The following is a 24,100-nucleotide window of genomic DNA, read 5'->3' on the forward strand; positions in this document are numbered from 1 at the left end:
AATAACAACGGAGAGTTACATCACTGGTAGACATCTGTTATTTTTTTGAAAATTTTCCTGAAATCTATGCGCTGCATATTTTAGATTTCACAAACAGAACTGGTTGCAACCTTAATGTTTCTGTAAAAATGGGTGGTATCCCATTTATCCAGGTAATTTAAACAAAGAAAACAGAAGTCTGTACTGTCTTCAAATATATTTCCTATTATTAAAAATCTAGGTAAAAGATTACAGTAGGTCAGTCTGCTCTGTATCAAATGTTCTGCTTTGGCATTCTATACCCGTTAAAAGGAACAGTTATATATCTAGTATGGGAATAATCAATTATTAATTACTGCATTTTTGTTGTTTTTTTTATTAACAAAAATTTCTTCAAGCAAGTTTTTTGTCTACAGATTGTCTAAAAACAATAATATATATATATATATATCTATATATATATTATATATATATATATATATATATATATATATATATATATATAAAATTCTCTTCATGCAACTTGTTATGATACACAAGTATTGTACAGGGGGCAGTTTCCAGGCAGGACTGCCTCTATTCCAAGTAAATGTCTTCTGTTGGGCACGTGTACTCCACATATTCCTTGTAGAACTGCTGGAATGCTTTCCTGTGGAAAATAAAATGAAGAAATCTTTAATAAGATTAAATGGAACCTACAGCTCTGGCCAAGCAAAATTAGACAAAGTTATGTAGGATCACACTAAACTTTTTGGCCATAGCTGTACAGTAATGTGTGAAGTGATATGCTGTATGTCAAGAATATGTCCTGCCTTGCTTTCTGAAATCTATGCTGTCGATCATTCACCAATACATACCCTACTGACTCTGCAATTGGTTTAGTTGAGTCTTCAGAGACAAAAACATGACAGGCAAATCTGTGATCCGCTGGGTGTTTGGTTATAAATCCAAAGTATCTAGAAAAAAAAAAAAGATTATAGTTTTTATACACGGGAGAGACGCTTCCTTCGGAATCCCCAGCAAAGATACTAAAAACTAGCACCGTATTTATGCATATCAGTGCACTTGCATAGAAAGTGTAATACAATTTGTATAAGCAGTTCTCAATATTGGAGCCAGGTGAGGGGGGAAAAAAAAAGTAGATTCAAGTTTTTTGCTTGCTGTTTTTCACATTGATTTTGTCAGGAAACGACATATTGGTCTTAGCTACTTCTGATAGCCTGGCACAGAGCAGCAACGACTGGGTTGGTTTGGGGAAGGTTATTTCTACCCTTCCTCTCAGGGGAAGCATGGAGGAACTCTGGGGTGTCTGGGTTAGGAGTCCAGTAGCACAGGACACAGCCCTGGCAGGCTCACATCACTCACTTGTGGTTCTTTGGATGGTATCCACAGAAGGAGATATTCTTCAGCTGAAAGAAGTGACTACACTGGTTAACCTATTGCAACAAAAAAAAAGAAAATAAGTAATACCATTAAAACCAAAAAAAAAGAAAAAAAAAGTTAGTTTATACAGTAAGTCACTGGCAGGGAGCTTCACCCTCATAAAGTAATTCTGCAAGCCTGAACAGAACCCTGAATTAAGAGCTAGATTAGATTGTGAACTGGGAGCTGAGACCACGACATTCATTTCACCTGCACCCAGACTTTCAACTAAAAGGTATTGACAGTGTCGACGCAAGGGACTTTTTCAGCCTGAAAAAAGAAACAAGGACCAGGGGTCACAAATGGAGTTTAGAAAAAGGGGCATTCAGAACAGAAAATAGGAGACACTTTTTTACACAGAGAATTGTGAGGGTCTGGAATCAACTCCCCAGTAATGTTGTTGAAGCTGACACCCTGGGATCCTTCAAGAAGCTGCTTGATGAGATTTTGGGATCAATAAGCTACTAACAACCAAACGAGCAAGATGGGCCGAATGGCCTCCTCTCGTTTGTAAACTTTCTTATGTTCTTATGTTCTTATGTTCTTAATATGAGACGGTATTGTAACTCACCCCAGACTTTAAGGCAAACATTCTCCCCAGCTTTCTCCCAGAACAAGTAAACTCCTAGGATAAGAGAGAAATATTAAATAGCAAATAACAAATGTAACATATACTAAACTAGTAAAAAAAAAAAAAAAAAACATTAAGGTATGAATTGATTTGAGAAAATACTACAAGCGATGGAGCACACTGACTAGTATTTATGGATATGATCTAATAGCTGGAAATTAAAAAAAAAATCAATACATACATATATATATATATAATTATATGCAATGTAGTGGGTTTTGTTGTTTTAATAAAGAAATGTCATATAGGGAGTACAACATTCCCTGTTCTCTTCATTACCACTGAAGATTTTGTGACTGATGTCATTGTTGAGCAAAGATTGAGTATCTCAGCACCTAGCAGTCCAGGCACTGTAAAAACACCTGTCTCTGAAAGCTGCTGCCCTGTGCTGTGCAACAACTTATTACATCACAAGTAGCAGAGCTGAGCACTGTCCAATAGGTGGCAGCAAACTCAAACTCAGAAATGATTTCTTTTAAATATTATGATCCTCCCGAAATTTGGTCACGCAGTCTGTTACATTGTACACATGTTACTGATTTTCAAAGACTCTTCCTTTTGGGATATTTGTTATACTGTATAAATATTCAAGTAGGTAAAGTGCATTATAAAAGATAGATAGTTACACTTAAAGACGATTGATCGATAAATCGATAGAATAAGTTTAAGTGTAACTTACCCTTTCATATTCACTGTAATCATCTGGTTGTACTACTATTTTAATTCCCTTCACATTAATCTCTAAAATACAGCTGGAAGTGGGGTTGAATTGCACAGTCGCTCTCCTGTTGGTAGCAATCTGAAATGAAACACAGTGCAGAAAAAGACATGTCTTTGTTTAGCTGCAAGCACAAGATATGCACAACACAGAATACACTGCATAAAGATAAGGCACAGTACCAGTGTGTGGCTGATGACCCTGCTGCTTAAACTAATGCACAGCTGAAGCACCTTAATCCAAATCAGATCATCATTATAGCAATGTTTCTGCTCATCTTAGGCTGGGCTGTATTTGCAATCAAGACTCAAACCACTTTGAATATTTTTCCGAGAGGTGTATCTATCTCTATGAGATGACTGTGACTGAATCGCAAACAACATATAATGGTGGTATAAATCCTACATGAAGAGCCTGCCTGCCTGGTTCACTCCCTGTTTCTTGCACTCCTGGGAATGGGATTACCTTTTGCATAGCCACACAGAGCACGTCGTTCCCTTTGTGATATGGAACTTGCACTGAACCAAGGAATTTTGCCTGGAATTTGTCCACCCATTCGCTACTCTTCTCTGTTTCTGTAAAGAGAAACTGAGTAAGAAGAAGCTACATTGATTTCCTTAAGCCAAACAAAAAAAAAACCTAAGCAGCAAGCATAGACAATATCTAACAGAGAAAGACTCCCTTACAGCCTACTTGTGAAATGCTGGAAAGACTTAATTGGTTATGAAAATTGCCAGGGAGAGAAGTTGTTAGTTCAGTTTCAAAGCCTTACACTGTGAAAGGATCCTTAGCCACTGTGCTAGTTTTGAAAGTAAGCAAACAGAAAGACAGACCCCTGCCCCACCCTTATTCTCTGGCTGGGGTACCTTTATAGCGCTCTGGCTCCTTGGTGACCTCAATGGCGTAGTAGGCAGGGAAGATGCCTCTCAGCCCTGTCCTCATGTTGTAGGCCTCGTACCAGTAATCGTCAGCCTGCACCTCCACCAGGAGAGGGTCGTCCACCTCCAGTTCCAATTCATCATCATGCCGCGGGACAAACCTGACCAGCGAGCACAATACGAGTTTTATAGATATAGATATATATTATTTCAAAACAACGAAAAGCCTTTTTCTAGGCAAGAGCATTTCCTTTGGCCTACCTGAACACTGCCCGATGGGTCTGCTCCCTCTCCTCTCCATTAATTACACAGGAGAACAATCCAAATGATTCAGCACCTAAACACATACAAATCTTTTTTTTTTTCAAGATATAAATAACATTGGCAGTTCCAAAAGGTTAAAAACAATATCCACAGTATCCATAATATATAAAATGACTCTGGTATTGTCAGGTACATTTCCTATGCATTGATTATATTTATATTTTTTATTAGATGTGCTCAGTGACAGATGTCATACTGTATTTCCCTGCCAAAGAACAGCTTTTACACTCTAATGAATCACCAGTGCTCTATGCCAGTCTTGCTGGCAGCTAACTGTCTGAACACTGCTGACTGGCATCTGTTTACAAATATACATTGCCTGGTTTTTCGGAACACATTTCTGCTAGCTTTGAACATTATACTTATAAAATAAAAAGATCTTTCAGAACACACACTTCTTAGAGATTCTGTGGTAATAGGTATGGTGATCTACTGCCACTCCCAACACATCCTGGAGAGGATAGAGTTGAAACCAGTGCATTAGCATGTCTGGGAAGGATAAGGAAAGTCCTGCACCACTTTTGTGAGGTGCATGGTTGTATTGGAATGGCTCGGACAAAGTCCTTCAGTGTGGGGAGTGCATTGTTGTCAAGAAAGATTCAGCAAGCAGGTTTCAATTGAAAAGAATTAGATCCAATCCAGACCAAGAAGACATGGCCAAACAATTAAGGATCCAGCCAGTCCTTCATAGCTTGAAAGATGCAGGGCAGAGCACAATAAATACTAGGGGTTATACAGTATTGCACACACAAAGACACATTCATCAAACACACCAGATACACAGATCATAACCACAATTGCCTGTATGCTGTTAGACACGTCACATAAGAAGTACAAAATCCCATGGCACTTGTCACAAACTGCAGTAGAGTTAACCGTGGCACTCAGGACAGCTCTCCCTGATATGACACTCCTCCTCTATGGTTATTTTGACAAACCTTTGCATCTTCTAGTGAACTCTGGAAACGCACTTACTTGATGAGCTGGACCTGCCATGCATGAACACGTTGAGGAATTTTCGTGAGAAAGGGAGGTCTGTTTCTGGGGTGGAGTCCTCAGACAGGCACACAGAATCCCGCTTGAGCGCGTCCTCCTCGTCATCTTCGCCGACAGCCGACTCGTAGGGCGAGGAGACACAGTTGTCATAGACGGTAGCCGAGTCGCTGTCGTCGCTGTATCTGGAATAGCACTGCTTCAAACTGACCAGATCCAGCTGCATGTTCTCATCCACCACCAAGGTGTATTTGACAGAATCGTACGAGAGGCCGCTAGCCTCAGAGCTGACAGAAGTCCGTGGGACGTCGGAGGCTGTTTGAAAAGCACTGCCCCCGTGGTCCGTGTTTCGAGAAGCACTCATCTTGTCTAAGGCTGAGGTTGTGGTGTAAACCTCATCCTCCTCACTAATGGAAGGGTTTGTCCGGTTGGGCAGGGACTGGTAATGAGTCGTGTCTATATCAGAGCTTATGGACATTCGGTTTTCACTGGACTGGGACAGGAAAGGCTTGTCATGCTCTAAAGAGTCTGAGTTTTTCTGCACCGGTGTCAAGTAGATTTCCTCTGTGGCTTCGAGCCGCACATCGGTGTGGTAGCGGATGCGGTCCCTGTGGCCCTCGGGCTGGCCCTTGCTGTGCTGTTGCAGTTGCAGTCCTCCCGTGGCTGTGGGTTTGTCGTGCAGTTTGGACCGCGTTCCCCCGCTGCTTTGGGTGGAGGAGGTGCGGCGGCATGGGGTATCTGTAGAAGTGCCTCTGTCTTTGGTCTGGGTTGTGTTGTGTTGGACTTTATCCTCATCGCTTAGGCAGATGTGATCATGGGTTGGTGTCAACTCTCCTGCCACAAACACACAAAGGATTACTACTGAATATAAACTGCGATATCAAAAGCAAAGATTGACAAAAAACAACGTGAGGTCTATTGAAATTAGAAACACCAGTTATTTTGTTCAGATTCTGCTTTATGTTTTAAAAGTCATAAACCCATTACAGACACAGTCAGCTATATATATATATATATATATATATATTATATATATATATATATATTATATTGCCCAGGAGATTGTACAGATTTCATATTTCTAATTGCCATAATCAGTCATTCAGAAACCAGATAAATGGGTTCCTTGAAATTCACAGTTGAAGTCTTTATTTCCTTGATGTTTAAAACCTCCTGCTGTCTCGCTGCTAGTCCTTTAAAACTTGGGAACTGGTCATTTTGAAAAGAAAACAACCCACTTCACATTGTTCCATCTTTAAACAGCTGTCCAATATGGCTGCCTAACATAGCTGACAGCTTCTTGTTGTTTATAGATTACAAAAGTACAACATTCTCTGAATCAAAATCAGCTGGGCTCAATGCAGTAGTCCTCAGATGATGGGGGTTGTTATGCTGGGCACATGTTAACAGCAGCAAATACTGCCAGGAGTCAATGTCTTTTGCAGCACAATCCATGGGAGACGATTCCAATACGTTTTCAGTTCCACCCAGTGAACATGCAGCAGTGGGGGCCCCTGTGGCTATTGAGAACTTGGCGTCACTAATGCAAAGCTGCAGAGAAGCTCTACAAAAACACATTGAACACAACACCACCACTGACCAAATGTTCTTCCTTTGACAAGGTTATTATTCAAACACATCAGACAGTGGTGTAATGTGATAAAGTTTTGAAATCGGGAAACTTTGACTGAGACTCACCTGTTTTTAAGGGGGAAGATGAACGAGAGACCTTTTCCTGCCAGCTGTACTTCTTACCAAATGAGTTGTTGTTTAGTGTGTCCTGTGATCCAAAAAAAAAAAAAACCAACACAGCTTTTATTCTGTTGAATATGAAAGAGAGTGCCAAACAATTGGGCCTGTTTGTTCCCAGCCTCAGGATAAATTTAAAGGGACAGGAGTCCCTTTTACAGTCAAAAAAAAAAAAAAGTTTAGAAAAAGCCAAGACATTTCTTTTTTCTTTTCTTTTTTTTTTACAATTTAGAATAAAGACACTGCTATTTATTTGAACTGCAAGCCCTAAGGTAACAAGGACAGAAACCGAAGGATGTCTTCCTGGGCTCCTGGCAAAATCTCAAGCAATTGAATCTGGCACTGATCCATGCCCAGACATTACCATGCACTTTGACATACGCCACCCTTCTACTAATCTCTGCATGTTGCCCTTCTCTACTCCTGTCCTGCTTACACCAAACAAAGCGACAAAACGTCGTGGCTTGGCTGTGATATTTTGACAGTGATACTTACTGTCAAGTGTATGATTTTACTCCCTCATAAGGAAGCGTGTGGAATTTAGTAAATCTGTTAAGTAGATATTTCAGTGCTTTGTTGTGTTTGATTCAATTAATGTTTTTACTCATTGTGCCATACACATTGCTGACACACACCTTGAAGGACAAAATCCACATGCATTCAAATGAAAATCTGCTGTGCCGCCTTGCTGTGTTTACACAATCCATTCATACAAGTTTTTTTTTTTTTTTAAATCTGCGATTTAGCTTGTTAAGGAATAATCTCTTCGATAGGCTGACCCTTGCTCTTGTCTTTAAATACCAGCACTATAAGTCTAAGGGTCTACATAAGAGATAAGTGTTGGGGAATTACATTAGGCTTCCATAAGCAGACACTGGTTCTTTAATGAATGCATAAAGGTACTTTGCTGACTCACTAAAATGGTGTAGCTCTTAGATGCAGTGCGTTGCTGTGGCAACCACTACTGCATCAGTGATGTTGGAAGAGAGATGAGAAACAGGTGCCATTCATAAAAATGGGCTTACCGGTAATCAACTACACATGGGTGTGCCAAAGAGCCTTGACTTTAGGACCCAACCCAAGGTCACAAATGTAATTTACTAGATGCCTTTAAACAAGAACTGTGGTGCCGTTTAAAGGACCATAAATTTGGAGGTTTGGGTTTTGAGTGTTGCAATGAAAAATGTAGTATTTTTTTTTATTGAATTAGGCAGTAGCCCCAGATATTATGGACAGGCTTAGCAAATAATTACTGTCAAAAAAACAGTCCATAATCTGTGTGTTATTAGTGATGAACATACTGAACATGCTCTTTGTGTACTTTGTAATAATATTACTTGGTTGTGAGGCAGTTTCCAGGCAGTAACCACTGATGTCGTGACTGGGACCTCATTGGCTGGCTGTAGCATATCACTGAGGTCAAAGTGGGGTAATAGTGGAATGGGCAGTGTTGTGTGATACACTGTATGGGGTAGCTGGTTCACATCCAGCTTTCACCCCGTTACATTTGCAGCCCTGTGGTTTTAAGACTTCTTGCTTTTGCATTATTCCCTTTGTATTGGATATTCATTGATATCACTGTGGATTTGCTCTTAAAAATGTTTCCCCCTTTACATGCTATCTCAAGAAGATGCAGACATGCAATTCTCCTTTTTGCTCAACCTCTATTTTGTCCATTGCTGACATCCATCTATCTATCTGTGCTGTAAAGAAAATGTCTGTTATTGTCATCCATCTCTTTAAATATCACAGCAAATAATAGGTCCACTGACACATTACAGAAGTGGACTTGACAGGGTTAAGATTAGGGATTAGAAAGGAGATTATTTTCAGATCAACAACAGCAAACTTGCCGATCTGGATATTATGATGTAACACTATGCCATTTATTATGCTAATCCCATAGTCACTCCTGTGGTCTTTCCCGGGTTTATTGTGCTAATCCAGACTTGCTACGCTCCGTCAGAAACACCGCCTAGTCAGACAGTGTCTGCGGAAATGGAGCACTGTGATAATCCTGTTTGGAACAGAAGGTCAGTAAACATCAATGGCAAACTTTACCTTTTTATGAGCAGTTGATGTCATTCACATGGTTACCACGGTAATGGGGGGTCCATGTTGTAAATGTAACACATTTCTAATAAATATGTCATGCAATCAAGATTGCCCTCATCTCTTAAAAATCATTTAGTCAAGATCGGACAATTTTTCTCTTGGCTTTACATGGATTTTTTCATAGAACATAGCTCCACCTGGTGGCTGAATATTGTAATTGTGATATAATAAGTGGAATAAGTTGTGTTTTGCCCTGGAGATAATAACTGGAGCAGTGATTCGTTAATGCACAGATATAGGCATCAGTGTTAAAAAAAAAAAAAAAAAAAAAAAAAAGCACAAGTGTCCGTGAGATTCATTCTTGAATATATATAATCTATATATATATATATATATATAATATATATCTATATATAATATATCTATATATAATATTATATATATATTACTGTTCTACAAACTGAAATCGATTAAATAGACTCCCTTCTCTTCAATGACACACTGGAAACAAAAGTTAACATCATAACCCAGGACTGGTTTGCTTGAAGATATATATTTTTAATCAAATAATTAGTGGATATCTTCCTTCCAAAAGGAGGATCTCCACTAGTAACAGATAACCTACCCTACTCCTGCGAGCAAATTTGCTTCCAAAAATGACCTTCCATTAATGAACCATGTGAGCCATTGGCAATGTAAAAAGAGGTTTTCCCTGCAGTCTCCCCTTCTGTGTGAGCCTCCCTTGTGTCCAGATTAGACCAGGCTGTGTGCTGAAAGCTTGCAAGGCTACATATATGCTGTCTTCCTCAGGCAACTCCTGTTTTGTTTAAAGCTCATCAATGAATTTTAGAGTTATATGTATAGATAATAAGATGATAGCAATACATATCTACATGCATATATAGTGCATATGGAGAGGAGGGCTATAGTGGAAAATGATTGCCCCTTGGGAAGTCTACTGTTCCTGATAAGGGGCTATAATATATAATGCCTGAAGCTGCACCTTGGAGTGTCTGCAGTACATATTTAATATATGAATCAGTCAAGAAAATAAGCGAGGTAAGGCTGGATAGTAAATATGACTTTATATATTTTGTTTAAATATAGCTGACACAGCATAAGAAAGTAAATACATAATAGAAATAAATAACAGAAAATGTTTTTGAAGTTCATAACGCATAGTTAGCAAAGTTTTTCTCCGTCTCTGTCTGGTTTGCTGGCTGCTGCATAATCCAGTTTATATCCCGCAGGTCATATTTGTTTTCATCGAGCTGAATTTGTTTGAATTTCAGAAAGTCAGAAAACAGTGACAGCGACGTTTTGATCACCATTTTAGTGTTTGGAGCATCTTACTTTTGTACTTATGTTTTGTAACTAATTTTCTGTTAACTCGCAGAATTGGTGTTCAGCCATTTTCTCTTGTTGTGACGACTGCAGCAGAGAAAGGTGTTCCTTTGAAAAGGGCGGGACTGACAGTGATATGAACCAATCGCATGACAGACAGAGACTATTTTCTGGTGGTGTAAGGATGTCAAGGTAATAGTTCAATCTATTTTTCCTCCTATGATGAGGTTTTCACCAGGCCCGAATGTCCAACCACTGACTTTATATATATATATACACACACATAAATAGATAGAGACATAGATACACATGTCAAATGGGTTAGATAGATAAACAGGCACACAATTAACAGCATTAAAATAAAATATAGACAGGCAAACAGACGAATACTGTCAGATTTCCCAACCCACTAATCCTGTATGCAGTAAATATTGCTCCACCATATCATGTAGTATTGTAAAAAAAAAAAGAGAGAAAGAATCTAGAGGATGCTCCCTTACCTGAGTCCGAGGCACCTGTGGGAAGAGGTTAAGGGTGGTCGGTCTCTTGGGCCTGTAGGTATCCATGGTAACTGGAGCAGGTTCCTTCACCAGAGGCTCCTTTATGGGCAGTTCAGCTTCCTCGTCCTCTATATCACCCACGGCATCAATCAAATCCAACTGAAGCATCTCTGCCTGCAGCTTGCTGGCCTCACGCCCACCTGCTTTCCCTGCCACGCTATTGGTCTCCCGGCTCACATGGCTCTGGAAAGGCAGAACAGGATTGGATGACAAAGATCAGTCAGTGGCTGTGTCAACATGGGGGGCAGAGAAGCCCATTTGAAGGCATTCATGACGTCACTCTGGGAATAGTAACCCTTTGAGTGCTCCACATGTTGAGTACCTGCAAAATGGCTTTTTATCTTTTAGATTTTTTGATGGTTTTAGCCCTACTGATTGCTAATATATCTATATATAGTATATTTTATTTGACTAAACTAAGTTATTTCAAATCATATAATCATATCAAATGTATCATCATACAGATCAGGTTTCTCATTAGGATATTTATTTAAAACCAGCATTTAAATACCTAAAAAATTACTAAGAAAAGCCCACTGACTGGTCACGCACCTACACTGCACAACGTGACTCAACACTGGTTGCTCTGCTAATGCTAATGTAAAGTGATGAATCACATCTTCCAGTAATACAATTCATGTGTGCGTATTTGTGTGGGTGGCTGCCTAAACAGATCAGCAAAGTAAAAAGCACTAGATACATTAATAAAATATTTTGATATACTACCGTAGCTCCTCTAGGTGTGACGTCATACATTGATGGAACTCTTTATCTGTGTCATATTAACCTGAAGTGGGTAAATTACAAAACCTTCTGCCTCAGTGAGTCAAACATGCCTGCACTGTACTGAGTGTTCGCTGGGGCTATGCATAGCAATCTAGGGGCACAAAGCTCGGGGGCATTGCCATTGACACTGATACACATAAAGTACGTCAAGGAAGAGCAGGGGACCTCCACACTCATGTTCATTTTAATAGTCTAGATGGTCTAGTAGAGTATACCTGGTGCTTCCTGGTATCACAGAAAGGATTCCCAGCCTCACATGTGTGGCCTGGGGTGCACATGGATCACCATGCAATGCAGGAGATGAAAGGTGATGTTTCACTTTTCAAAGCAAACGGCTGATGCCTTTCCCCTTTTAATCTTTTTAGATTTTCCCGATACATCCATTGTGCCTACCCCCCCCCCCCACCCCACATCTGAAAGAATCTATTTCCAGGCCACACTTGTCCCTTTGAAACCACTTTATCTAACTGTCACTACAGTTTACTCTCTGTGGCAGACGACATGATAATGCTGTTGCTACAGAAGACGCTTGACACACAGCTGCTGAAAAATGGTAAGAGCTTAAGGGGTTGACTCAATGTTTTATTTTATGGCTGAAAATTTCAAAACGAGTGAGGCAACACAATGAAAGCAAACCCACCAGCATACCCGAACCTGTACTTCCCACTTCACTGTCAATTTCAAGATTAATAGTAGTATAGGCATGAAGTACTTAAAAGCTGCTGCCATCATACCAAATTACCCTTGGAAAAAAGATAGGTACTATATATCAAGGCACACTTGACTAGACTGATATAATATTAGTAGGGTTAATATTAACAGTTATTACTAAAGTCATTAACTAGTTCAATCCTTTAAAAAACTGCACAAGGTCATCTTGCAATGTATGAAATGCTGTGTAAACTTGAATCTCCAATACATTTCTAGGGTAACAATCAATTGTTTAGCCTGGGTTTGATAATAGCCTTGTCAGCTTGGGTACATTTTCTTTTAGAAATAGTTTTTGTGTAGTCACCCCGATGGTTTACTATTTAAAAAAGCTTTTATTTTTGGATTTTATTTTTATTAGACCACAAAAACATGATCTAGTTAATATGTAACATGACAAGTGCAAATTTAAATGAACTTGTAGGTATCATTAAAATAATAGATAACACAGAGGAACTGTGCAATAGTAACATATTCATGTTCATATAAAGATTGAGATTTGAGAAGCGAAGGCCACTTCATACTTGATTAAGAACACCTGTGCAATATTCAGCCATCCCTAATCCAAACTACTAAAACAATTATGGTTCTGTATAGAAACATATATTTTCTACACCTGTAACCTAATTCTGAGAAATATTCTGTAACTGCTTTACCGTTCCAACTTCATACTTCCATAAGGGGACAGAATGACACATTGCATGAGAAACAGCCCTATGCTGTACCGAGCTGAATGTTTGTAAAGATTTTTACTAAACAGTTTCAACTGTTCATCTGAGACAAAAAAAATAAATAAAAAAATAAATCATTCACTGGCAGGTTTTCCATCAACTGTTTATATATATTTACTCATTTAGTTTGAAATTATGCTCACACTCTTTAAGAGCCATTGCCCAGTTGCTAGGCGACCAGTCTGTGAGACGGCTTGGAGACACTCCTTGTGGATTAGAAACTCATTCTTTCTATTTGTGTCTCATAAAGCGCCCCCCGTGTGACGTGTTTACTGCAGGCTTGAGTGTGTTACTTAAACAGTGCCAGTGCGTCTGAAAGAAAAATACAAAGCAACGAAGGTCGTTTCTTGAATTTTCTTCATACTGTTTCCAACAGTTCTAGTAAACCAATACTACTGCTCGATCTCCATTATAACCCACACAAAGAAGTAGAATACCACTGTAGATTATTACTATAGTTTCTTTTTAGCAGCCCATAGATTTCTAATTTAGTATCAATGTTAGTTCAGTGGGATGCATTGGCTGATGTGAGATTGCTACAAGCAGTCAGAGGTCAACCCAGGCTGGGTGGGTGATGGGAACCACTGACTCCCTGCAAGACAGACCCAGCTTGGCGCTAGTTAGCTGGATGAGTAAGAAAACATCAAGACAATTTGAGATTTTCAAGGGGGAGAGGAGGACTGTAGCCTCGATCCAAGGACAAGCCTCCCGTTATACAGGGGACTTAACTTGGAGATGAGCTGGGAATGTTTGTCTGCTATGACATTTAAAAAAAGGACACATCTTGCCTGGAATTGTGGAAAACGTGTCACGAAAATAAGCCAGGCTACACATTTAAAAATGAATGTACATTTTAAATGGAAATGTAGTTCCGAGCATCTCATGATAGACGGTTAACGGCTGCAAGGCACAGATCCGTGCTGCTGAGCTGCCATTCTCTATCCTCCCAGTGTGAGAGAACACTGCAGTGTGACATAGCGGAGAGAAGCCAGGAGCTGGAGGGGCTTCGTGAGCCAGAGGCTGTTGGGCAAAACAAAACTCTTTACCATGCAATGCTAATGCTGGACAAGAAATTAATCAGCACAGCAGCCAAGTATGGCTGTGCATGATGGTCTAATCAGCATGTGGGAGCAGGACTGATTTAATGGTTTGCATGTTTAAAAAAAGAAAAAAACATAAGGTCTGCGTTAAGGTCAGCCTTATTTCATCAGGCACCTGCAGCTCCGTAATTTCTGCTTACAGTGTACAGAAGCTGTTACAGGGTAATACAGCCCCACCCCCCGGGAAATGGGAAATTCAGGCAAATCTACCTCTCATCATCTCTTTCTGCTTCACTGACTTTCTTCAGGGTTCTCCTTATGTGCATTAAGACATACCAAAAACTATGTGTATGCATATATATATATATATATATATATAGTGTTTAATCGTTTAAAGATTAATCAATTAATACGCCTGTTGATCAATTTAAAAAAATCATTGATCGATTAATCTAGTCTACCCACGTGCTGTAACAAAAAGCAATGCGTGAGAAAGAAATCTAGAGAGATGGCGGAGAGTACTTCAAAAGATGGTAGCAAACGAGTTACTGGGAGTTACCCAACATTTTGCCAGAGCTCAGAACAGTGTTTTTCAGCCAAGACCAGACTGGAAAATACATTTTTTCTGACTTCCTGGCGATTATAAAAGCTCCACGGTAAATGTCAGACTCAGTGGGTCTCCAGGATGATCGACTCGATCAACTATCCAAGCAGGGATCACGTTTGAACAACCCCAGTCCACAGAGCTTGTGTTGTTTCAGACCTATTGTAACTCAGCGCCTGAACTAAAAGAGCATAAAAGAGTAAAACCTTTGCAAATAAAAACATGTAATCAATCTAAGGCTGTTTAAATTAGTTTGAAATTGCATCGGGTCAATATGATCCAAAACATAACAGATGTACCTAAAATCTGAACATAATAGGAGGGTTAAGAAACCTATTAGATTTAAAAGGTCATGGCCTACCTTTTTTCCAGAGTCCATGTTTTAGTGCTTATAATCCATTAACCAATTATATTAGCCACAGGAAACAGCCAGCTGATGAAATGACATTATGAGGGGGAACACAGTCTGTATAGTATAGTCAGCCCATAGCCTTCATTGAGCAGAGAGAGAGAGAGAGAGAGAGAGAGAGAGAGAGAGAGAGAGAGAGAGAGAGAGAGAGGAATCTATAGGTTCATGCATACTCATTACCTCATCCAATGGGGGGTTACCTCATCCCTGACATCACTATCTCTGGAGCGCAAGGTTGACCTCATCAATTACTGGAGGCTGTACAGTACTGTAGGCCATTCCAGTACTTGCATACACCAGTAGATTTGAAGCATGCTATTGTGATGAAAGAAAAATACCCAACCAATTGCACTTTTTATTTTAATCTCTCTCTCTCTCTCTCTCTCTCTCTCTCTCTCTCTCTCTCTCTCTCTCTCTCTCTCTCTCTCTATATATATATATATATATATATATATATATATATATCTATTTACTGTACCATATAAGATTAACATAATCAGTTGTAATTTCAAAAATATGATATATAGGTTAAAAAACAAATCATACTGTCGACCATTAACAAATTCATTAGCTGTTATCAAGGTGCAACATTAATCAGTTAATTTCAAAATTATGATACAATTTAAAAAACAAATCGCTGTCTATTTATTGAATTCTATTCCAGCTTGCCATTTGTGCAGATATTCATTCATGAAAAAGATGGAAACGTTCATGATTTTCATGAATTCGCATACCCAGTTTGCATATTCTATAAATACACTATTCAACAATAAGAGAAATCGCTACAATAATGGTAACTACAGTAATCGGTCACATATCCACCATGGTCAACCTCTTTAGCAACGTTTATTAGTGAACAGAGAAGATCAGTTCAGATATTGTAGATCCTACCAAAGTTTTCGTACACTGTGCTGCATGTGCTCCATGCGCTGCCATTGCTGGCAGTGTCACATGAGCTGTTCAGTGTGTTGATATGTAAATAAATCCTATTTAAAACAGGTAATAAATCCTATTTTAAACAGGTATTTAAAACAGGATTCATTCATTCATTCAGCTTTTTACATATCCACCCTTACTCCGTGGGCTATGTGACGTATTATTGTACTACAAAAAAAAAGATACGTTTCAAAATAAAAGGTACCACTGGATTCATAACTATAACTATATCTATATCTATATATATCTATATATATATATATATATATATATATATATATATATATATATATATATATATATATATATATATATATAATGATCTTTATGGGGTGACCACAGGTTACATGTGTAAAATCATCAGAGCCCAAACAACTAAGATAAAAGCTTATTAATGTGCATTGTATGGATACGTTTTGTGAGGGATACAGTAATAAAACATTCACTGCTGTAAATACTGATGTAAAGCCTGCAGTACATTGTACATTGTTTACAGGTGTAACATTACATCAGTTTGCACCAATCAGATTGCATACAGGTGTACCATTACATCTGTTTCCACCAATCAGATTGCTGATTTGAGGGCATTCCAAAACTTTTCAAAATGGCTGTTGACAGCTACTGCACAAGCAGCTCCTTTGAATCCCTCCATCAACAGATTGCCATGAACTTAAACACAGATTTTAGACCACACTGGAATAAGAACCTGAAAGCATATAAAAAGACAAAATACTTTTTGTTCAGATATATTTGGGATCCGACCTCAAAGCCAAAATTCTTTTTAAAGATGATGGTGGAAATCCTGCTGCTGGCTCTCTCCTTACCTCCTCTGTCAATGCTGTCACAAAGCAGCGTCTACACAACGCTTGCAGCAAGTGTCAGCTGATAACGCTTTCAAATTATATGAGGTCTGGCAAGGTCTGAATTCAGAGCTGTGTGATTCACATTGTGCCCCTGAGAAACAGTTCTGTAAAAACTCTACCTCAAAACATGTCAGAGTCCAAAACCTGAGCAGTAATGACAGTGAGAATGCAGCTTACATTTTTTTCTAATTAAAATCTATGAAATCCTACTCCATTTCACTGTCTTTATTTGGAAGTATAACTGAATAGTGTTAAGCTTCATTTGAATATTTTGTATTTTTGATCTTGAAATATGTTAATAACTTAAGGCCTAGTACTACTCAAATCAATTTTGATACCGACTTTTTTTTTCTTCTAATTAGCACCCTAGATACTTTGAATAGCATGTTTTAAACTAAATATACTATCAATTGATATCCCTGCACCCTAAAATAATTCAATTCCTAGTAATACACATGTGTTTCCAAGGCAATTCAATTTTAACCAAAACTTACCAGCAGCTATAAAAGTGTAACCCATGCTTTACACAGCATCTCTGGCTGCCTTTGGGTATGTCTAAATAACAAAACCCAAACAAAAAAAAATGTTGTGCACCCATTATCTTTCTCAGCATGTCGTGAACAGAATAAAGACACCTTATACTAGTTCAGGAGGTTTTAAAGCAGGGCTTCTCAAACTCGATCCTGGGGACCCTCTGTGGCTCCTGGTTTTCATTCCAACTGAGCTCTCAATTACTTAACTAGACCCTTAACTGAAATGATAATTTGCTTAATTAGACCTTTTTACTTGTTTTCAGCTATTAAACAGTTGCAGAGTTTTAAGTTACTTATCAAATGTTATAGTTAACTTGAAATGTGCAACTGTTCAAGAGCTGAAAACAAGTAAAAAGATCTAATTAAGCAAATTATCATTTCAGTTAAGGGTCTAGTTAAGTAATTGAGAGCTCGGTTGGAACAAAAACCAGCAGCCACAGGGGGTCCCCCGGACTGAGTTTGAGAAGCCCTATTTTAAAGGGTCCTGTACGTGGAATTGGAAACAGATTCCAGATGCAGAGGGAGACTGAGAGGTATCTATTTATAAAATCATGAGTATTAACACAAAAGTGCCATAGCTGGAGTGCAATGGATCTGTGTCCCACCGTTATCCTAAACCACAGCATTCTCCCTGATGAAAATCCATGCAGCTCACAGGATGGAAATGCAATAGCTGATGTCTCAAGTGCTTCCCACCCAACACACACAATCCCGTCTCCACCTTTGCGTATATCGGTCATTGCTGGTAAACCACATCCCCGGTGCCTGCCTGATATTGCACAGACGCTGCTCTGACAGCCATTAAGCCTTGAAATTGAAGCTTTGATCCAGCTGGAAAGACTTGCCCTTTTTACCTTGGAAATTTGCATAGTAATTTAGCCTTTCCTGTGCTTTTATGTTTCAGTCACCAGGCTTTACAGAGTCTAATCCGCATCCCCTGCACATCACTACTGTCGACCCTTACCATGATGTCCAGGCTGTCATTGCAATTCAGGCTCATTCCACATTCATCTGTGATCTCTGTTATCTCAGAGAGATCCTCATCTTCAAACTCCTCCAGACTGATATCATGGGTCAGCCTGTGGAAAACGAACACAAAGCATTTCAATTCCAATACCCACCAACGTACTGTATGCTCCTCTCGAGCCAATCAAATCCATGAATGCAATACACTTCTCACAAGACGTGCATTGCACTTGCGTTACCAATTTCAAAAGGGGAATGCTTGCTTTACAACAAAGCTTCACAGAAGAAAAAAAAAAGTTTTAAAATACAATTATATATGCTGCCTTAAAAAATTGTTTAGGAAAAGTCATGTACTGTACTTGTATAATGTCAGAGACAGTACAACACGCAGTTCTGTACTTGCAAGGACTGTCCTTTGTTTGACCCTGGTTAAGCCTACAGCTAACATAGCAGATTGCAAGACAGACTAGGATGACCCCAATTTGTATTAAAAGTCTATTTTCGGTTCCACATAATAGTTATTCTCCTTCACACCAAAGATGAATGAACCCTCTATTCCACACACACCCTGGTTTCTCAACTGACTACAGTCCAAAAAGGACAGTATCTACACCTGCATGAGGACAATTAATAAGCAGTTCCTGTGGTCTCTTGAGCTTCAGCTTCAGCTCTGTATGCAATATATCATTTCTTTCCTTAAGGGCAGGCGGGTGGATGGCACTGCCGTTATTCAACAGTGTGGAGAGGCTAAGGACTTGGTTTCAAGAACACTTCCTGCTCCTGCTGCATGTTGGCTGACTCAATCATTAGATTTCTCATTTGAGGTTTTATGAGATTCCAAAAAAGGGGCTAAGGATTTAAAAAACAAGGGTCTAATTTTCCAAAACAGGAGTAATTTCCAAAAAGTTCTATTGATTCCAAAACTGGGACTAATTTCCAAAAAGTTCTATCGATTCCGAAACTGGGGCTAATTTTCAAAAAGCGGCTACACAGGATAAAAAATGGAGCAGATTCTGTAACTTTATAGCCAGTGTTTGCAATGTAAACAGTATGCAATGTGGCATTACAGGAATGAAAAAAAGTACTATCAACGCTGCATTGTTTCTCCTTCGTTTAGCTTGACTTTCCTACAGCACCCTCATCTGAACCAGAGAAGAAGGGACTGCATATTTGTCATCAGCTTCTTAGTGTGCTTCTAAGGACATACACCAAAGGTTAGTAGTTACTCTTCCCATGTTACTGCAAAGGCTTTCATTTTTTTTCTGTTCCTTTTTACATTACTTTTTTTTTTTGCAGCAAATTCTTATAAGCTAATTATTCTGATACAAAATTGTGAGTCTGTGGTTTATACAATTTCCAGATACAGTAAATAATACTTCTACAATAACACAATCATAAGATCATAACCCAGTTGTAAATAAACTCAGATATTAAAGGATATGGGGATGAACTTGCATAAATGCACATGCACGTCCATTGTTTCTTTATCCACACACTTGACTTGTTAAGTTATCTAGTTAGTTTCACAAAGGTAGTTTCAGCTGCAGGGACATCTTGAAACATGCTACTGCAAGCAACCTGTAAGCCAAACAGGCACACTGCTGCTTATACCCACGACAGCACAAGGTTACAGTACAGTAAAAAAAAAAAAAAAAAAAAAAAAAAAAAGAAAGAAAATTCACCAGGGGGTTCAAAAGCAACAAACTTCTAAAATATGTATATAAACTATTTCTAAAACCATATGGTCCACACTACATCTTGAACCAGTGAAGAGATATCACAGAAACAATGCTAGAATACATATGACATTGGTAATACAAATGTAATTATAAGAACAAACACACGATTTCCTATTCACATTCAGTAAACATTAGGTAAAATATTGCGGACACATTCCACCTGTACAAAAATAACCCTTTTTCAATATTAATTCAGTGCAGTCTTTGAAATACTTATTATTATTATGTTTTAATATAACATTTACTTTTTTACTTATTTTTTTCATTTTTGTTTCTTCTACACCAAGAGCTTAGCCCTTTGAGATCCAGCATCTCATTTTCAAGGACACAGTCCACATCCACAAACAGCAGCAAGAACATGCAACACTAGATAGACAGCAAAGCCCACATATTAAATCCTGTTCTATCCTCCCTGGTTCATTAACCTCCATTTTACACTTGCAAAATACAAGACAGTCTAAGACATGTTTGTGTTCTGTTATATTTGCATTAGCCACTTGCAGCATAATAATGCTAGGATTCAATTAAATAGTTTTGCATTTTTATATGATTAAACTAATTAAAATAGCTGGCAACCAATACATTATATAGTATACTTTTTTCTTCTTTGTGGTAACTGTACCAATTCCCTGACTGTCTGTGAACTCCGAACTGATGTGTATTAAATTAAGCATTTATATTAAATTTGTCTCTAGTTAAGATTGCTGAAAGCTAACAGCTTTCCTACCATTTTTCCCACTGATCCTCCATCCAGCTCTCTTCTTCGTTAGACTCCATAGCAAAGGTGAGTACCATTTACCCAGCAGAATAATTTCTACAGAATCAATTTAAAAAGCAATTGCAATGTCCCTGGTGATATGTCCCATTCAGATTCCTCGCTCTGGTCAGCTCTGTGTAGTCAGGAGCCAATGCATCTCTCACTGTTGCTGTGTTTATTTTTTTTGTATTTACTCTTTGCAAGGTCTGTAAAAAACAGTCTGCTTTTGCAATGGAAAATCTGCTATACTCTACAGAAGCATGACAGCATGCACTGGGCTTGGCTGGTGCTGCTCCTCTAAAAAGCACAGCTCCTCTATAATTAATGGATCCGATCAATAAAGCTCATGTTGCCATCTCCATTTTTGATTCCTGCAGACAGGGGGATAGTGTTGCTGTGATCAATGGGACAAGCGCTGACTAAAATCTGCCTAAAGGAAGCTGAACAAAGGCCAATTGCATTTTAAATATATATATATATATATATATATATATATATATATATATATATATATATATATATATATATATATATATGCAACTTTTTTCCCAGTGCAGTCACGTGTTGCTCCACATTAACCAAAGTCTATAGTTTCATTTGAGTTGGTTTTTTTTGTACTGATGCATTGCTGCTTTCCAGTCAGTAGGAGACTGTGAAACTATCTATAGCACTGATCTTGAAAGTCAAACAATTTGCATCTTGTAACGATGTGCACTCTATTGAAGGTCATTTTTTAATAGATTTAATATGGTCAGGCTCCAGGGTATATAAACTCTCAAAAGAATAGGGTTCAGCAGCAGCAGCACTTATTGCAAAACGACTAATTATATCTTAAATTAATTTGGCCAAACTGTATGCTTACTTTATCCTTTTAAAAAAGATTAGCGACACTGTGGCTTGTTGGGTAGTGCAAAGACAACCGGAGGCAAAGCAAAAAATCCCATTTCAACCCGACTTAGATTGCAACGCTTTGCCATCTGCATATTCTGTACATTGTTAAAATCACACTGGCGACACTGGATGCCAAGCAAAAGTCCCATAGCATTAACGTCATATGGGAATATATATCATCCATTTTATTCAGATTTTTTGCACAGCCCTCATGTGATACTAGAGTATTCATCAGAATTACACAGGTCCCAGTGAGCTGCATTTGATTGATATGCTTGATGGAAAAGAAAAATGATCAGGTGTTGTTCTGTCTGTTTTTTTCTGTGGTTATGTGTCTGGTTCCTATTATTTCTTCCTGGTCACAATTCCTGCTCTGAGGACTGATTTCCAGGCTTATTGGACATGTTGAGAATCCCGCGGGAGTGATGTTTCCAAATGATCAGTTAATGCTTGTGGTGTAAATTAAGGGTCACCAGCAGCTCCTGCAGTGCCATGGCAGAGATGTGTAATAGAACAAGGCCGCCTGTTTCAATAAGCCACACCAGTTCAAGTCAGAAGTACAGTAGCCAAAAACCACTGCCAGCAGTCTGTTTCTCTGCTACTTATTCTGCCGCTAGGTGATATTGTGAGATGTACAAGCATGAGAACTAATCCTTAATCTTCCAGGTTCAGGATACATCACTGTGAACATGTGACATCAGACCAGGAAGAGACCAGGCACAGTACTCGGGTTGAATGCGCTGGTGCGCGAGTTTAATTATAAATAAAAACAAAACGGCACAGTGGCCAAAATAAAACAAGAAAAAAACAACACAGAACAAACAAGTATCATGCTGGTGAGGGCAGCAATTGCTGTAAAACAACAATACAAAACATTGTGTTTTTACCCACTGAACAATTTAATTTAAATAATAATAATAATACTACAAAATAAACAATATACACACAGGGGCGGGGTGTATCCTGTCACAATCCCAAATAAGTTTGGTGGATTGTCCCCAGAAAGCAGACACCAGACTTCACAAAACCCACCCTGGAATTTGGTACAATTTGTAAAAAATCTGGATTAAATACAGCGGTGGTTTTGCATAGTGTCCATCTCACTTATCTAGTGGAGTACAGATGCTATTTAGCATAAAAAAAACCCACAGATCAGCTTGTGTTCAAATGTAGAGTTCACCACAATGGGTCAGACCACATAATTACCTAATTCTGTGCAGAACTTTGAGACAGCAGGCCTTCTACCAAGCTAGCCTGTCATCCCATGCAGTAATTAGTACTGAAAGGTAAGACAGCATTGATAATAATAATAATAATAATAATAATAATAATAATAATAATAATAATAATAATAATAATAATAATAATGTGGGAATGTCATTATATTCAAGTGATTGCTATGATGAGAATGGTGCTTATCCTCCTTATAGGCTGATGCTGGAAATACACTACAGTACACTATGAAAATGCTTGCCCTATGAGCCACAACATTGCCAATTTGCATCTTTGTCAATTCCACTCAATAAAAAATGTGTCCTTCAAGTATATGAATCTCTGTAGTTGCACACACATTGTTGTATATATTTTTTTAATTCAAATTTGTATTCTCTCTGAAAGGGAATGTCCAGCCCACCCCCTTGCACAACAAAATTGGTCACTGTTTGAATAACGATCCAGTGCTTGGTTGATTAGCCTTTCCACTGGCTGGACTACATCCAACAAACCGGTCCTGTTCTATCCTCCCTGGTTCATTAACCTCCATTTTACACTTGCAAAATATAAGACAGTCTAAGACATGTTTGTGTTCTGTTATATTTGCATTAGCCACTTGCAGCATAATAATGCTAGGATTCAATTAAATAGTTTTGCATTTTTATATGATTAAACTAATTAAAATAGCTGGCAACCAATACATTATATAGTATAGTTTTTCTTCTTTGTGGTAACTGTACCAATTCCCTGACTGTCTGTGAACTCCGAACTGATGTGTATTAAATTAAGCATTTATATTAAATTTGTCTCTAGTTAAGATTGCTGAAATGAATAACTGTTCCAGTGCAAGCCAACAGATGTTCAATAATGCATTTCTGACCTGCACTTTTAACACAGACATTTCATACATTACCTAATAGGTATTTTGAGAGTATAATAGTGCAGTATGTACTGACCCTAACCTATGCGGCTACACAGTCATTATCAGTCACAATTACAACAAGCCTGCTCTATAAGAGGTTTTCTATGAGAAATGGTAAATTAACTTCCTAATGGACTGCAATATCTGCTATGAATATACTTTTCCTGTCTTTATAACTCAGCCGTCATTAGAAAGCTATTAACAACCAACTGTGATCTCTTTCATCTCATAGCACTAAAATATTCAGCTGAATCAGTCTAAAAAAAAAAAATTGCACAGGCTAATGAAAGCCAAGAAGCTGTTCCAAAAGCCCAGCACCTGGATGATCAGGAGAACTGCTCAATCTGTAG

At 38.4% G+C, this 24,100-nt stretch overlaps 1 protein-coding gene across 2 annotated transcripts in view; it reads right to left on the reverse strand.

Annotated features, from left to right (window-relative positions):
• Positions 1 to 415: 415 nt before the first annotated feature.
• LOC121330422 (C-Jun-amino-terminal kinase-interacting protein 1-like) overlaps positions 416 to 24,100 on the reverse strand; it is a 38,782-nt gene continuing 15,097 nt past the window's right edge. Inside the window, exons 1-13 of one of the 2 annotated variants that reach the window (XM_041276943.1) lie at positions 20,696 to 20,901; positions 18,228 to 18,342; positions 10,594 to 10,836; positions 6,644 to 6,725; positions 4,928 to 5,779; positions 3,890 to 3,965; positions 3,617 to 3,789; positions 3,216 to 3,325; positions 2,712 to 2,831; positions 1,973 to 2,026; positions 1,345 to 1,415; positions 837 to 935; positions 416 to 628 (exon numbers count right to left, since the gene is read on the reverse strand). In XM_041276943.1, the coding sequence (XP_041132877.1) occupies positions 556 to 628; positions 837 to 935; positions 1,345 to 1,415; positions 1,973 to 2,026; positions 2,712 to 2,831; positions 3,216 to 3,325; positions 3,617 to 3,789; positions 3,890 to 3,965; positions 4,928 to 5,779; positions 6,644 to 6,725; positions 10,594 to 10,836; positions 18,228 to 18,342; positions 20,696 to 20,763 (2,136 nt within the window). In that variant the 5' untranslated portion in view covers positions 20,764 to 20,901 and the 3' untranslated portion in view covers positions 416 to 555. Of the gene's footprint in view, positions 629 to 836; positions 936 to 1,344; positions 1,416 to 1,972; positions 2,027 to 2,711; positions 2,832 to 3,215; positions 3,326 to 3,616; positions 3,790 to 3,889; positions 3,966 to 4,927; positions 5,780 to 6,643; positions 6,726 to 10,593; positions 10,837 to 18,227; positions 18,343 to 20,695; positions 20,902 to 24,100 lie in introns of those variants that run through there. The other variant, XM_041276942.1, reaches the window with a different exon arrangement.

This window comes from Polyodon spathula, chromosome 17 (assembly GCF_017654505.1).
Source record: "Polyodon spathula isolate WHYD16114869_AA chromosome 17, ASM1765450v1, whole genome shotgun sequence".
In the NCBI taxonomy this organism is placed as follows: Eukaryota; Metazoa; Chordata; class Actinopteri; order Acipenseriformes; family Polyodontidae; genus Polyodon; species Polyodon spathula.